This window comes from Melanotaenia boesemani, chromosome 13 (assembly GCF_017639745.1).
Source record: "Melanotaenia boesemani isolate fMelBoe1 chromosome 13, fMelBoe1.pri, whole genome shotgun sequence".
Lineage (NCBI taxonomy): Eukaryota > Metazoa > Chordata > Actinopteri > Atheriniformes > Melanotaeniidae > Melanotaenia > Melanotaenia boesemani.
In genome coordinates, this window is record NC_055694.1 from 11,748,527 (window position 1) to 11,760,723 (window position 12,197).

General features: G+C 38.7%; 1 protein-coding gene across 13 annotated transcripts in view; it reads right to left on the reverse strand.

Annotated features, from left to right (window-relative positions):
• Positions 1-6,492, reverse strand: part of LOC121652095 (membrane-associated guanylate kinase, WW and PDZ domain-containing protein 1-like) — a 98,528-nt gene extending 92,036 nt beyond the window's left edge. For 6 of the 13 annotated variants that reach the window (XM_042004657.1, XM_042004656.1, XM_042004660.1 and 3 more), the window contains exon 1: positions 5,796-6,490. In XM_042004657.1, coding sequence (XP_041860591.1) covers positions 5,796-6,093 — 298 coding nt within the window. In that variant the 5' untranslated portion in view covers positions 6,094-6,490. Of the gene's footprint in view, positions 1-5,795 lie in introns of all 13 variants that reach the window. The other 7 variants (XM_042004650.1, XM_042004651.1, XM_042004652.1 and 4 more) reach the window with 2 other exon arrangements.
• Between the last annotated feature and the right edge of the window lie 5,705 nt (positions 6,493-12,197).

The following is a 12,197-nucleotide window of genomic DNA, read 5'->3' on the forward strand; positions in this document are numbered from 1 at the left end:
GCAATGAATACAGTTTTTATACCAAGTCGGCAAAGACTGATATGTGAGCAGGTTAAGAGCATGACGATAAGACAAAAGAGAGCTATATAAGATGACAACTAAAAATACGAGACAACAAATTAAAGCTTCATATTAATCAGCTGTATGAGTAGAACACCGCAAGACCTGTAGTTAAGCCCCCGGCCCCCTGTGTGGAAAAATGAATTTCAGGCCCTGCAGCAAGTATCCACAAACAGTGTGCCAGTTTGGTCCAGAATTCTATGTGCAGATTCTGACCACTTGTTTTATGTGAAGTGAGGTTAAAGATCAGAAGTAAAATTGAGCTCACAGGTTGTGCTTGAAAAAAAAAACAAGGTTCAGATTTTGCAGGAAAGTTACTGCCAGCTCATAGGTGCAACAATGACCCCCAGCTGCTGTAGAAAAGCTATGACAGCCCTCAACAGTGTCTGTTTTGGAAATTAAAACCAGCTAAAGATAACTTGTGGAATTCAAACAAATCTGGTTGAGTTGTGGGAGTTTGAACATGGTCTGTATGATGTGTCCTTCAACTCATACCATGGCTGTGAAATGAAAGAGGTTGCAAGGAAAGAAAGAGCAATGCAACTTTAATACACATCATGGTAAAACAGGGTGGTCCTTTTCAGTCCATTAACTCATAAAATCTTTACATTAATGTTAAGGTTTACATCTAAATCTGTCACAGCCTACCACAAATCGTCTGTCTGCATGCATCAAACTTGATGTTGCAGCAGAATTCATTAGATGCCTGTTGTATAGTAGGGCTTACATTGAACTTAAAATGTGTGTTTGAATTTGCACACAGTGCAGTGAGGTGAATCAGGCTGTGTGAAAAATGGCTAGTCAGGCTTTGACTTATACAAATTTCCATACATCTAAGCTCCCTTATGTAGAATGAGAACAAAAAGGCAACAGTTTAGAGATGCTGCTTTTTGCTTTTTGCCTATGCTAGGGTCAGTGTGGGGTCAACTACTGGTGACCCAGTGGTTAATATGCACTATGAGTTCTGCTGAGCAGGATGGGTGTTCACTTTCTTTAAGCTTTGAATGATGGCCCTACTCCAAGGAGAAAGAGAAGAGAAGAAAGTAACAAATCGAGAAGAAGACTAAAATTAACAAAACTGGAAGTTCTTTCTTTTTTGTGTGTCTAAAAAGTCTAGTTTGTGTCATGGGATAGTCCAGTGAACGCTCCACCTCTCTGGAATGCCTGGCATGCAGCAGGCTGGCCTGGCTGGGTTCAGCTCATGGCAAGATCTAAAAGAACCAAGGCTCATTTGTCACTGTGAGATCCGACACACACCTGGGCAAAACCCACTGCCACAAACCTTCTGAACTCTTAGCAACATTTTGGTTTGTGGTTTATTTACTGCTGCTCAGATTTTTCTCCCCGTCATTTCTTTGTATATTATCATTTCAAAGGCATACCCTCTTCACCAGCATGTCTGTATATCTGGGAAAGTTATTTGCAATAAAAACTTTGGCTTTCAATAAAACCATGTGAGGATGCAAGATAATGATGACAAAACTTTTACCCATAAGTTGGATTTGACTGATAACAGACAAGAGCAACACTGATGGGTCATAGTCTTTGCATGTTTGACAGTACTTCCTCTTTGGACTTTAACCTAAAGATTACACAGCATCATAAAACTGCTGCCCACCAAGCCTTGGGTCAGTTCGACCAAAGTATTTTCATCAGAAATGAAAGCAACCCAGAGGGAGGGGACAAAAAAAGATAAAATGTTCCATAAAAGCAGGGATCATCTGCATTTAATGCTTTCTTTAAAATGTTCCAAGTCAAATGAGCAAAAGGGTTTTAAACTGTGAAGGATTCACTTGAGGCCTTAAATAAGCACATTTTGAAAGATATATGGACATTCTATTGTTCAAACTACGCTGTATGAGTGGATGATACTTTTGGTAACACGGTCACAGATTCAGCTTCTTTATAAACAAAGTCAACAGCTTTAACTGCATCGTGAGCTGTTATGACGGAGGCAGCTATCCAACCGTATTTTACCGTACTATCACAGCCGAGTGGTACAGATGTGTGTCATAACTAAGGCAAATCTGAACACGCAGACAGGCTGTATATATTTATAGACTTGCCGTGACTGTACAGAAGTGCAATCATCTCTAAAGTCCATCCTGATCCATCCCGAATATAGATCTGTAAATCCACTTATGAATAACAGAAAAAATAGAGGAGCACTCAAAGAGCAAAAATAATTTCCAAGAAAACCCTCACAATATCTAAATCATTTGGCTTAAAGCCACCTCCCCATTAAGTTTAATAGAATTCAGCCTTGTAGTTTTGGTATAATCTTCAAACAAAAATTAGAAGTGATAAGCAAAGACTCCATACAACATCAGAGGTTACTCTCACTTTACCACATTTTTAAGTTAAATTCACAGTAATCCAGTGATACAGCTAACAGTTTTTTTTTTTTTTTTTTGGCTACAACCAGCGACATACATAACTTACGCCATCACACATTTCCTCTTTATGGCCTACAAAGAGTTCAAAATAGGGGACAAAGAATTCAATTAACTTGATTTCCATAAAATGTCAAATTTAGATCAGATTAGTGGCCTAAAACCTCAAAATCAAGAAGACAAGAACACAGAGTGTGATCTTACATGTTCTCCACAAGAACCCTAAAAACCTCATTCTTCTGTGGAAGCAACAAACCTGTGGGCACCACAACACTCAGTCCGCCATGCACATACTGATAGTGTTTTTAACTACAGTACTGAGGTCCTGTGGTCTCAAGTAATAAGACCTGCAGCTCTCAGAGAGAAAAGGACAGAGACCTGATCTGTGCCAGCAGCCTGTTACCTGGTCTGGGACAGCTTGGATTCCTAACCCTTACCATCCATGCATAGGAGCTCTACAGACTGCAAGGCACAATAGAGGTCTTATAACCCACTCCGATAATCGAAGAATATCCCTCTCCTTTAATTATATACGGAGAATCTGCTGACTCATACCAGAAATTAATGACAGATGGACCAGAATGTCCCTTATGTCAATGATCGGGATATTGCAGCCCTCTTTAGAAGCATAATGTGTTTCATTGAAAGTTCATAACTAAAAAACTTTTTGTGGACATTAAAAATCTCCCTTTGGTGCAGCTTGTTCTGATTAAAAGTCAAACAAATGCCTGTCCTACAAACACACAATAGCATTAGTGTTGAGCTCTTGTCCCATGGGCCGTGACTTTGGTTTCAGAGGTCAGATCATTACTGTGGAGCCACTTATGGACATACAGTACAAAGGCAAAGATGTTGCACTAACAACAGTTATATAACACTGTTAATGATTTCCCCAGAGAGGAGGCACTGCAAGCTGTACCTGTAAACAAGAGACTGAATGTGAATGTGTGCAGACAGACTTAAAGTTTTTATTTATTTTACTATTCACCTGGGCATGAAATAGCATGCAGATTTGGGCAGAACTGGGATGACAATTCACTGCAGAACCAGTTTGAAGCTAAAGCTGTCTCCCTGTCCCTCTGGCTGCCTCACAGACAGATACAGATGCAGCAGGCTGTGGATGCAATGGATCAAGTTTGCCTCATAGACAGGCAGCACCTCCACAAATATAAACTGCTGTCCATATGAGCATTTCCCCTCTGTTCACATAAATTCAACAATATTTTCTAGAGGGATGAGCAGCTGGAAGCAGGCCTGGACTGGCCCACTGGAGGAGCGGGACAATTACCAGTGGCCTGGGCCCAAAGTGGCCTGACTTAACTGGCCTGCTTGTCAAAATAAGTAAATAAATAATTAGGTGCATTGCATCGGTGGGCGTGATTGGTCTGCCTGGCACTAATACCTGTGCACAGACAAAACTATTTTTGCTTGTTACATGTTACTTGGTAATTATACCAATTGGTCAAAATAACTGTGATATAAATAGTTTTTAAATTATCAACATGAGCGAAGAGCGTGGAGACGGAACACCTGAGATGCAGAGGGACATGGTGGCTAAATGGACTCAGAATAAAAAGATGAATGTGCAGCAGAGAGGGACCTCGTGAAAAAAGGGAAGGCAGCGGAAGAAGCAGGCAAGTGACATAAAATTTCAGATATTTTCCAATTATCAGCAGTTTGTTGCAGTAGTGTATCTCTCAGGTAGAACATTAGTTAATTTTATGTGCTGTGTTAAAGTGACAGGTGGGTATAAAGGCTGCTCTGCTATTCTAGCCTGTACACATACTGTCCACATCTGTCCTTGTCCAACTCAGAAACGGCTGTAAACTGTGCCAATGAGACACATTTTAGTAGTCCAGGTAAAATCCTGATGATGAAACTTTTTGACTTCATCAGTTTGTCAGTGTGTTTATCTGGTTGTAAATGATGTGATGGCAGCTTTTTATACTTGTTGGTTAAATGCTGATGTCTGATGTTTTAGGTAACAACTCCAAATAGAGTGTGTGTTTGTGGATGTGTTTGCGCTTACACGGCAATGACATGGCTTATTTTTACTGAATGAAATATTTAGTTGGTCCTGCTGAGCCAAACATAAGGGTTTGCTCCATAAAAAAGTTTGGGAACCCCTCTTAAGGTTGGACAGTCTCTTATTTGTCTAAGTAGAGTTGACTTTTACATTTTTTAATCTTATTTAACTCACATCAGGTCGAAGTTGCTGTTGGCCACTTCTTGTTTTTACTGTTGAACCGAATATTGATGTTAGCTTATTATATTTATGGTAAACTGACATCTAGATCATTTGGTAAATTATTTGTTTACATGAACCTATAATATAAATATAGGAGTCCTGTTGTGACTGTTGTATTGAGACTTATTATGAGAGTAAGCAGGAGAAAAGAAGTGGACTGATCACTTGTAGTATTGTGTGCATAGAGATCTATACAGAATTATTTGGTGGGCCATGGTGTAATCTGCTTGCCTGCTAATTGCTGGGATAGCCTCCAGCTTCCCGCGATCCTGAATTGTAATAAGCGGTATAGAAAATGGGTGGATGGAGCACTGGTGATTACCTAGCCTGTGTGTGTTTGCATGCGTGTGTACCACTGCATGTGAGCATATATGTATTTTATATGAGTTGGGCGGCCTGGATGAGTGTATGAATCCTGGCATGATTTTATCCTAGTCCAGCCCTAGCTGGAAGGTTTTATATGTTATTTAATCAAAATAGTGAAAACTAGTACTGACTGGCAAAGTAAATTCAAAATGAAATTTGCACAAGCTTGGGGAAAAAAATGTAAATTGAATTATTGTACAGTTATTCTTCAAGTTGGATAGGTAACCAGAAAATCAACAATTAGATTAATCCTTATTTGCAGCTCAAAAACAGGGCACACGTGACTTGCAGAAAGAAATAATGTGACAGGAAGGCAGAGAAGAGCTCCACAAATATGGGATTTGAATTAATACATGGCACAGAGATAAACTAGCTGTACACGTTGTTTGCTTTAATAGTTAGTGTAAGTGGCTCTATTTGTGACCCTGCAAATCTGACCCGGGGTGGCTTTAGAAGCTAGTGTTGGGGCAAATGAGGGCAGGATGACTGCCAGGGCAGCTTCATGTCAAAGCCTGAGACGACTCCAGGCTGCTGGAGGGAGGGTGAGCAACATTTCTCTGCCCTACTTCACTCGGATCCCTATTTTAACATTGTGTGTATGCTTGTTATCTTGAGCCACATGGCATATAAAAAAAAACAACTTATACCGAGATTTCGAAACTCTTATGTAGCCTACGAGCGATAGTCTCAATTACTTAAACACATGGTGACAATAGTTTCATCCTTACCTTGACGAACAGTTTTCAACCTGACGGGACCTTTGCAGCAGTTGATCAAAGTATAAATATCATAAAGGGGTAATCCTGACACAGACAGCCCCTCAACTTCCAGCAGCAGTTCCCCCTCACAGAGTTTGCCCTCCTGATAAACCACAGCATCCTCTCTAATTTGCCCAATATATGGAAACTCTCCATTCTCCGCTCCGCCGCTAAGCTCTGCGTTCAGCTCCCCACACGCGTCCCGGATAACCGCGCTCTCGTTCACTTTAGTGATCCAGTGGTTCTTCTTCTGGATGACTTTTGACATTATGGATAAGGTCCATACACAACTCTTTATTTCCGAAAATCAGCGGATTCATAGCACTGATATTGCTCTACGCAGACAACTTCGGGATGTTTGGGCCCAAGTTGGAGGATTATTACCCTTCTCTTCAGCCAAGGCATGCCTTCCTCGGTGCATGCCCCAGTGGATCACAATCCAGACTGCGGCTGCTTCTGTAGTTGTTTCCGCATCTTTGACAATTGCACACGCGCTGATTCCTCGTAATGGGATCACGGAGGACTCTTTTCTGGATTAATCTTAGAGTTCGGCCGCTTTTCTTTGAGTATTTCTCTCTAGCAAACATGCGCTTTTCTCTCGCAACCGGCGGCGCCTTTAAGCAGGTAACACGGCAAGTTCACTACTTGCTCCTTCTCCGGGGATGGAGAAAACACTGTAAGGGAGGGGGCGCATGCGTCCCGTTACTACTCCACGAGGGAAAATCCACCCTACACCTACCGGCTCCTATAGCTCCTCCCCGTCCAGCATCCGTTTCCAAACGGATTACAGAGATCTGTGCGTCTAATCCCCCGAGACCTCCAGCAGCTTGTCCTTATTCACAAATAATGGAAACACGCAGGGACTAAGAGTTTTAGAGCATATTTTTTATACAAGAACTTTACACAAAACCCCTGATACAGTCAAGAGGAAAAGCTGATATAAAATTGGGGCATTTCAATTTTAATTTGTATTTGGTGAATTTACGAGGCTACATAAAGTTCCCTTCTGCCTGAAAATACTGACACTGGGAAAGGAAAATATGCAAATCTTTCCCTTATACCTTTTAATAGAAGCAACAATCATATAAACATAACCCAATGGTCTATAATTATCTGATTTACAATTGTTACTTTGAGATCTTTATCATCCAATTGCAAATAGATAGGCTATAAAACGTGTTCATGATAATGTAAATGTATTTATCTACATTGGGACGTCTATCAAATTCATAGACTAATAATTATATACACAATGTGTTATGTTTAATCTATTTGAAATACTTCATCAGGTTTATATTGCATTGGAATCTTATATTGTCTTTTAAATTGGCCTGCACCAAACAAAGAAAGCCTACCTTGTTATTGATATTTTAAAACATGTTTTGGAGTAAACATAAAGCTGTAACTTCATTAATATGCCTAAAACAGATTTCTGAGAAGCACCAGGGTAACCTATGTGATTCTAATGAAAACTTCTTTCAACTGAAGCAGAGCAGGATGGATGAACATGAGGATGTTGCTCAGAGGAAGAGAAAAGGGTTGCCTTTAAAACATCCCCCAGGCACCTCCCAAGCTTATTTTGTAATGTTTTCACTAACAATGTGTCTCTCACTTGACTCATTGTTTCAAGTTTTTTTTGACAAACACAGTTTGTCTTAAATGCCAGTTGATATTAGATCCTAATGTCCTGATAACATGAAAACTTAAAAGTTTTGTTTTTCTTTTAAATTTCACACATAATAATTCAATCATGTTTACTCTGACAAAACCAGTTTGTTTTTAGAGTGGCAAAAAGAGTTCTTGTTTATGGCGCGCAATGTGCACAATTGCATTATCCGCAGCAGTGCAAATAACTGGGGCTCCAGCAAGTTGGACAGCGAGGAGGGATCAGGTGAGAAACACATGGCACTGGAAAGGAAAACAGGCTCTCTGTGTTTCCTGCTTGTCCAGATAAAGTACAGTAACTGGCACTCTACCACTGTGAGGGCAGTGGCCTGGATAGCAGGGCATGAAAGGCAGCTTTCCATCCCATTTTTCTCTGTGTTTAGAGCAGAGTTTTCAGTGTCTCCTGCTTGCAGTTTATTTCTCTCAAACTGACAAAAAATGTAATAATCATTCTTTTTATTTCCTAGTCTACATTAACTTGGTTTGCACACATTTACTGTATGTGTCTAAGATCATGGTAAAACAAAGCATAGGCCTATAAGACGGTCATTTGCTCTGTTTTGCAGAAGTGGCTCCGTTCTGCCAGTCACATGTCACATGACATTCTTAGTGGAGGAAACTAATGGCTGCAGGCTACTGAATGTGACACAAATCCAGAGCACTGTTGTGCTCTGTCTAGTGAGATGTAGACTGTTTCCAAAAGCTTTGAACATATAGCCATCTGTAAACTAAATACATATTGGCATCATCTGTAATGGTTCAATGTACATGAATAAAAATAAAAATCAATGCTTTTCACACCATTACCTGCTATATGTGCTATACTGAATGACAAAAAACAGATGTCAGTTCTTCAGTTTATAAGAACTGTTTAACTTTTGGGTGTGGTCACAAAATGTAGCTTATTGCCAATAATCTGTGGCCCAAAAACAAGGAATAAGGAAACATTCAACATGATTTTCTTAGTTTAAGTTGCAAAAAGTAAAAAAAACAAACAAACAAACAAACAAAAAAAAAACAACAATAACCTCACAAGCTGCAAAAAAGATTAAAAAGGGCTGCCAGACATCAAGAACCCAAGAAAATGACACGCAAAAAAGAAAATGCATGACACTTTCTCCCAGTTGTATTAACATCTTCAGAATATTTGGACAACAATTTGCTGTCAGTTGTACACTGTAAAGGCCCAATACATGCACACACACACATATGTAGGTGACCTCTGCTCAGCCTGAGCTATGGAAGACATTAAGAATGAGCATAAAAAAGTAAATTATTCAACTTTAACTTTTCCTTTTTCTTTTATTTTTTTTTCCAGAAAGTTTCCATTTATGTCACACTGGAATCAAACAAAGTCATCATGGATGCTACATCTGTGCTATATCTTGTCAGTCATTCACAGACTCACACCTTTCCAGTCAGGCTGTTGAAATCTGTCAGATTTATGCAATTAAATTAAAATTAAAATTTAATCCAGAGGGTCTTGAGCTAACAGGATATTAACATTCTCGGTTTGCCCTCAGACCAAGACATTATCAGTATTGACATAGAGACAATGACTGAGGTTGATAGTCAGTTTCCGTATGATTTGTGAACACTTTATATTGAATTTCCACAAAATTTCAACTTCAGGGTTTCCTCATGTTGTGTGGCAGCAGAGTTCTCACAAAATTTGAAAAATCACAATAAAAAATAAAACTTTAATTTATCAAACGGTATCTTTTTATTGTATGACAAGGTTAAACTTTAACTGTTAACTAAGCATCTACAAATGATTAAAAGCTGCCTGCCGTAGAATGTAAGTCCCACAGTGATGCTGAAACAACTCACACAAAGCATCCATTTGTTTAACTGGCACTATGGTTGATATTATTGGCAACATTATCTGAGCAGCTAAAAATCACGAATGTTGTGAGTCCAAGATCAATACACAGAAATTAAGTATTAACCAGCAGGTCAAACATTTTATTGATCAACTGTGCCTGTCATACTTCAAACACACTGCATCAAAGAGACCACTTGAAACAGTCTGAACTATTCATGGAACCCTATCATTGACTTTGCAAAATATTCTCTTACATATAATGATTTATTAATCATTCCTCTTAAAGTACTTATGCACTGCAGTACAGACATCAGGTTCTTTTCAACCACACTGGCAAGCATTTTACTGATCATATGCTTGTCTTTACATGAAGTGTTTATTCACTAAAACACTCCAATAAAAGAAATGTAAAAAAAACAAAACAAAAAAAAACAAACTTTTTTTTTTTAGCAATTTAATTATTGTCAGAACAGTTTAGCGAAAGCATGTAGCTACTTTATAGAAGTGTATAAAATACCTTTTAATACTTCATGACATTAGCAATGCTTAAATAGACTAATAGGACACATTAATAAGAAAGTTATATGTTATAAATAACTATGTCATGCTGAATTGTGAATATCTTTAAAAAGTTTGTTATTGATTTCCGGTTCATGATGTATTTGCCTCAAACTAGCTTACCATGCTATGTAGCTGCATGACTAGCTAGCTGACTGTTCCTGCTTTACCACAGACATGCAATGCTAGGAGCTGGAGAGTTGGGCTGCTTATTTAAAATTGTATTGTTGGACTGGCCACACACCAGGCCAAGTTAGTTTAATCGTGCCGATGTTGTTACCATCTGACAGTGAGGTGAAGTTATCTCCAATACACCATTCATTTTTCACCAGGCAGTCTTTCACAGTGTTTTATCAGAGACAGATGGAATTAATATGTTCGCAGTTTCAAACAAGTTTGTTAAATTTGTCCACAGCTAGAGTCCAAACAGTTTGAGTCTCTGTTTGTGGTTGCAAATATAAATAGTTTGTTCCTTTTCCATAATCAGAACTTTCCAGTGCCTTAGATTCACATCCACGGGAAACAAATAGCAAGAAGTGAAGAGACTACTGGAGAAACTCACAGTAAATAAATACTGATAAATTGTAAGTGAAAGACTTAAGCAAAGTCTATTTACCCTTCATGAATGTTGAACCTCCACATGTAGCATGCATTTTGGCATTACTTTAGTCTGACATAAAGATTTCAAGGACTTGTTACTTCACAGTCGCTTCTGTTTTTGGAGTCTATGCTCATGTGGTGAGGTGGAAGAAAGTGTTTAAATTAGTCCCATTGTTAAAGGTTTGTTTAAAGTAGAGTAAAAAAAAAATTTAAAATTTAAAATATGTGTAATTTTTTTAAGCAGCACAATTAATTTTCAAACAAGCCAAGAAAGTTTGGTACAGATCTTGTGTATTGACTCAATATGAAAATCGATGGCAACAAAACATCTGTGGGGTGTGAAGTCATGAAAAACAGATGTGTTTACACCTGAAAAAGATCAGATGGCTGGAGGCTTTCCTGAATAAGGTACTTACAAGTCTTCATATTCCAGATGTTTGACAGGTTCAAGGTTCAGATTATTTCTTTCAGAGAAACCAGCAACAGATGCACTGTGTGCATCTTTTAATGAACTCACTTTTCATGTTGTGTGAATATTGCCCAGCGTTTACATCCACAAACTAACTTAGCTCATTCATGATGTTTATGAAGCAAAATAACTTTTGTTCTTTAGAGGGAGACCGAGGAGAGTGTGGGGGTAGTTGTAAGGAAGATAAAGCTGTAAAGGCAGGATAACCAACTGACAACAATGACAGAATTATGGAAAATTAAATATCCAAACAGAGATCTGTTTATAGCGGCAGTGTTGAACACTCATTTAAATCAGAGCATTAGTGACATTGGGCAACATATAAAGGGGAGTGGAATTGAAGATGAGCCATGATGACAAAGTGACATCAGTTTTTATCCAGTGGATGTTGTATTCTGGTTATTCACCCCCCTCACTTATATAAGAGATGCACGTTTGGCTGCAGGCACAGAAAACAAGGCCTGTCCCCGTGCACTGAGCCTTCCCCTTCACTGACTCTTAACAATGCAGTACAGGAACAGACAGTGAGCAATATTGAATTATTCAGGCAAAGACTATTCCAGCAGCAGCAGCAGCACAAACTGGCCTGTGTTGACTTTTGTCTGAAAAGCAGACAAAAGAGATTTTTAAAAAATCTAAAGTTAGTGATTAATGCCAAATCCCAGAGTGGAGCATTGGTGTGTTGCTTGTTGTCTAAATGTTTACATTTCATGAACATTTGTGATAGGAGAAAACTGCAAGCAAGTACTATATAGTACAGGTTTGAGGTTCTTTTTTTAAACTGCAAAATTATTTTCCATATTGACAATTAATCAAGTGTAAGTGAAAAGATTTCAGTTATTAATAATTGGCTGAATCTGGGGGTTTTCTTAAGGATCTCTGTTTATGCTTGACAATATTAATTCAGTCTCATGGTGGCACAAGTTTTGTTTACCAACTGGTTCTGTACATAAAAGACAAAGCAAGAATTGCATGGTGTTTATTAACATTTAACAGAGGTGACAAAGAGCTGGTAGACTGTCAAAGATGTGTCCAAGACCGCAAATTTACAAGACTGTGTTGTGGTGTGCAACACAATGTGACATCAAATAAACTGTGAGGTGTTGAGCACATCTAATCAGTTTATCAGTCATATTGAGATCTGGGAGATTTAGAGACTTGGAAACTCCAACTCCTTCAAATCATGTTTCTCAAGTCACCCATTATTAAAAAGAGGCCACTGCCATCAGCTAGCCATCACAGAATATTGTTGTTA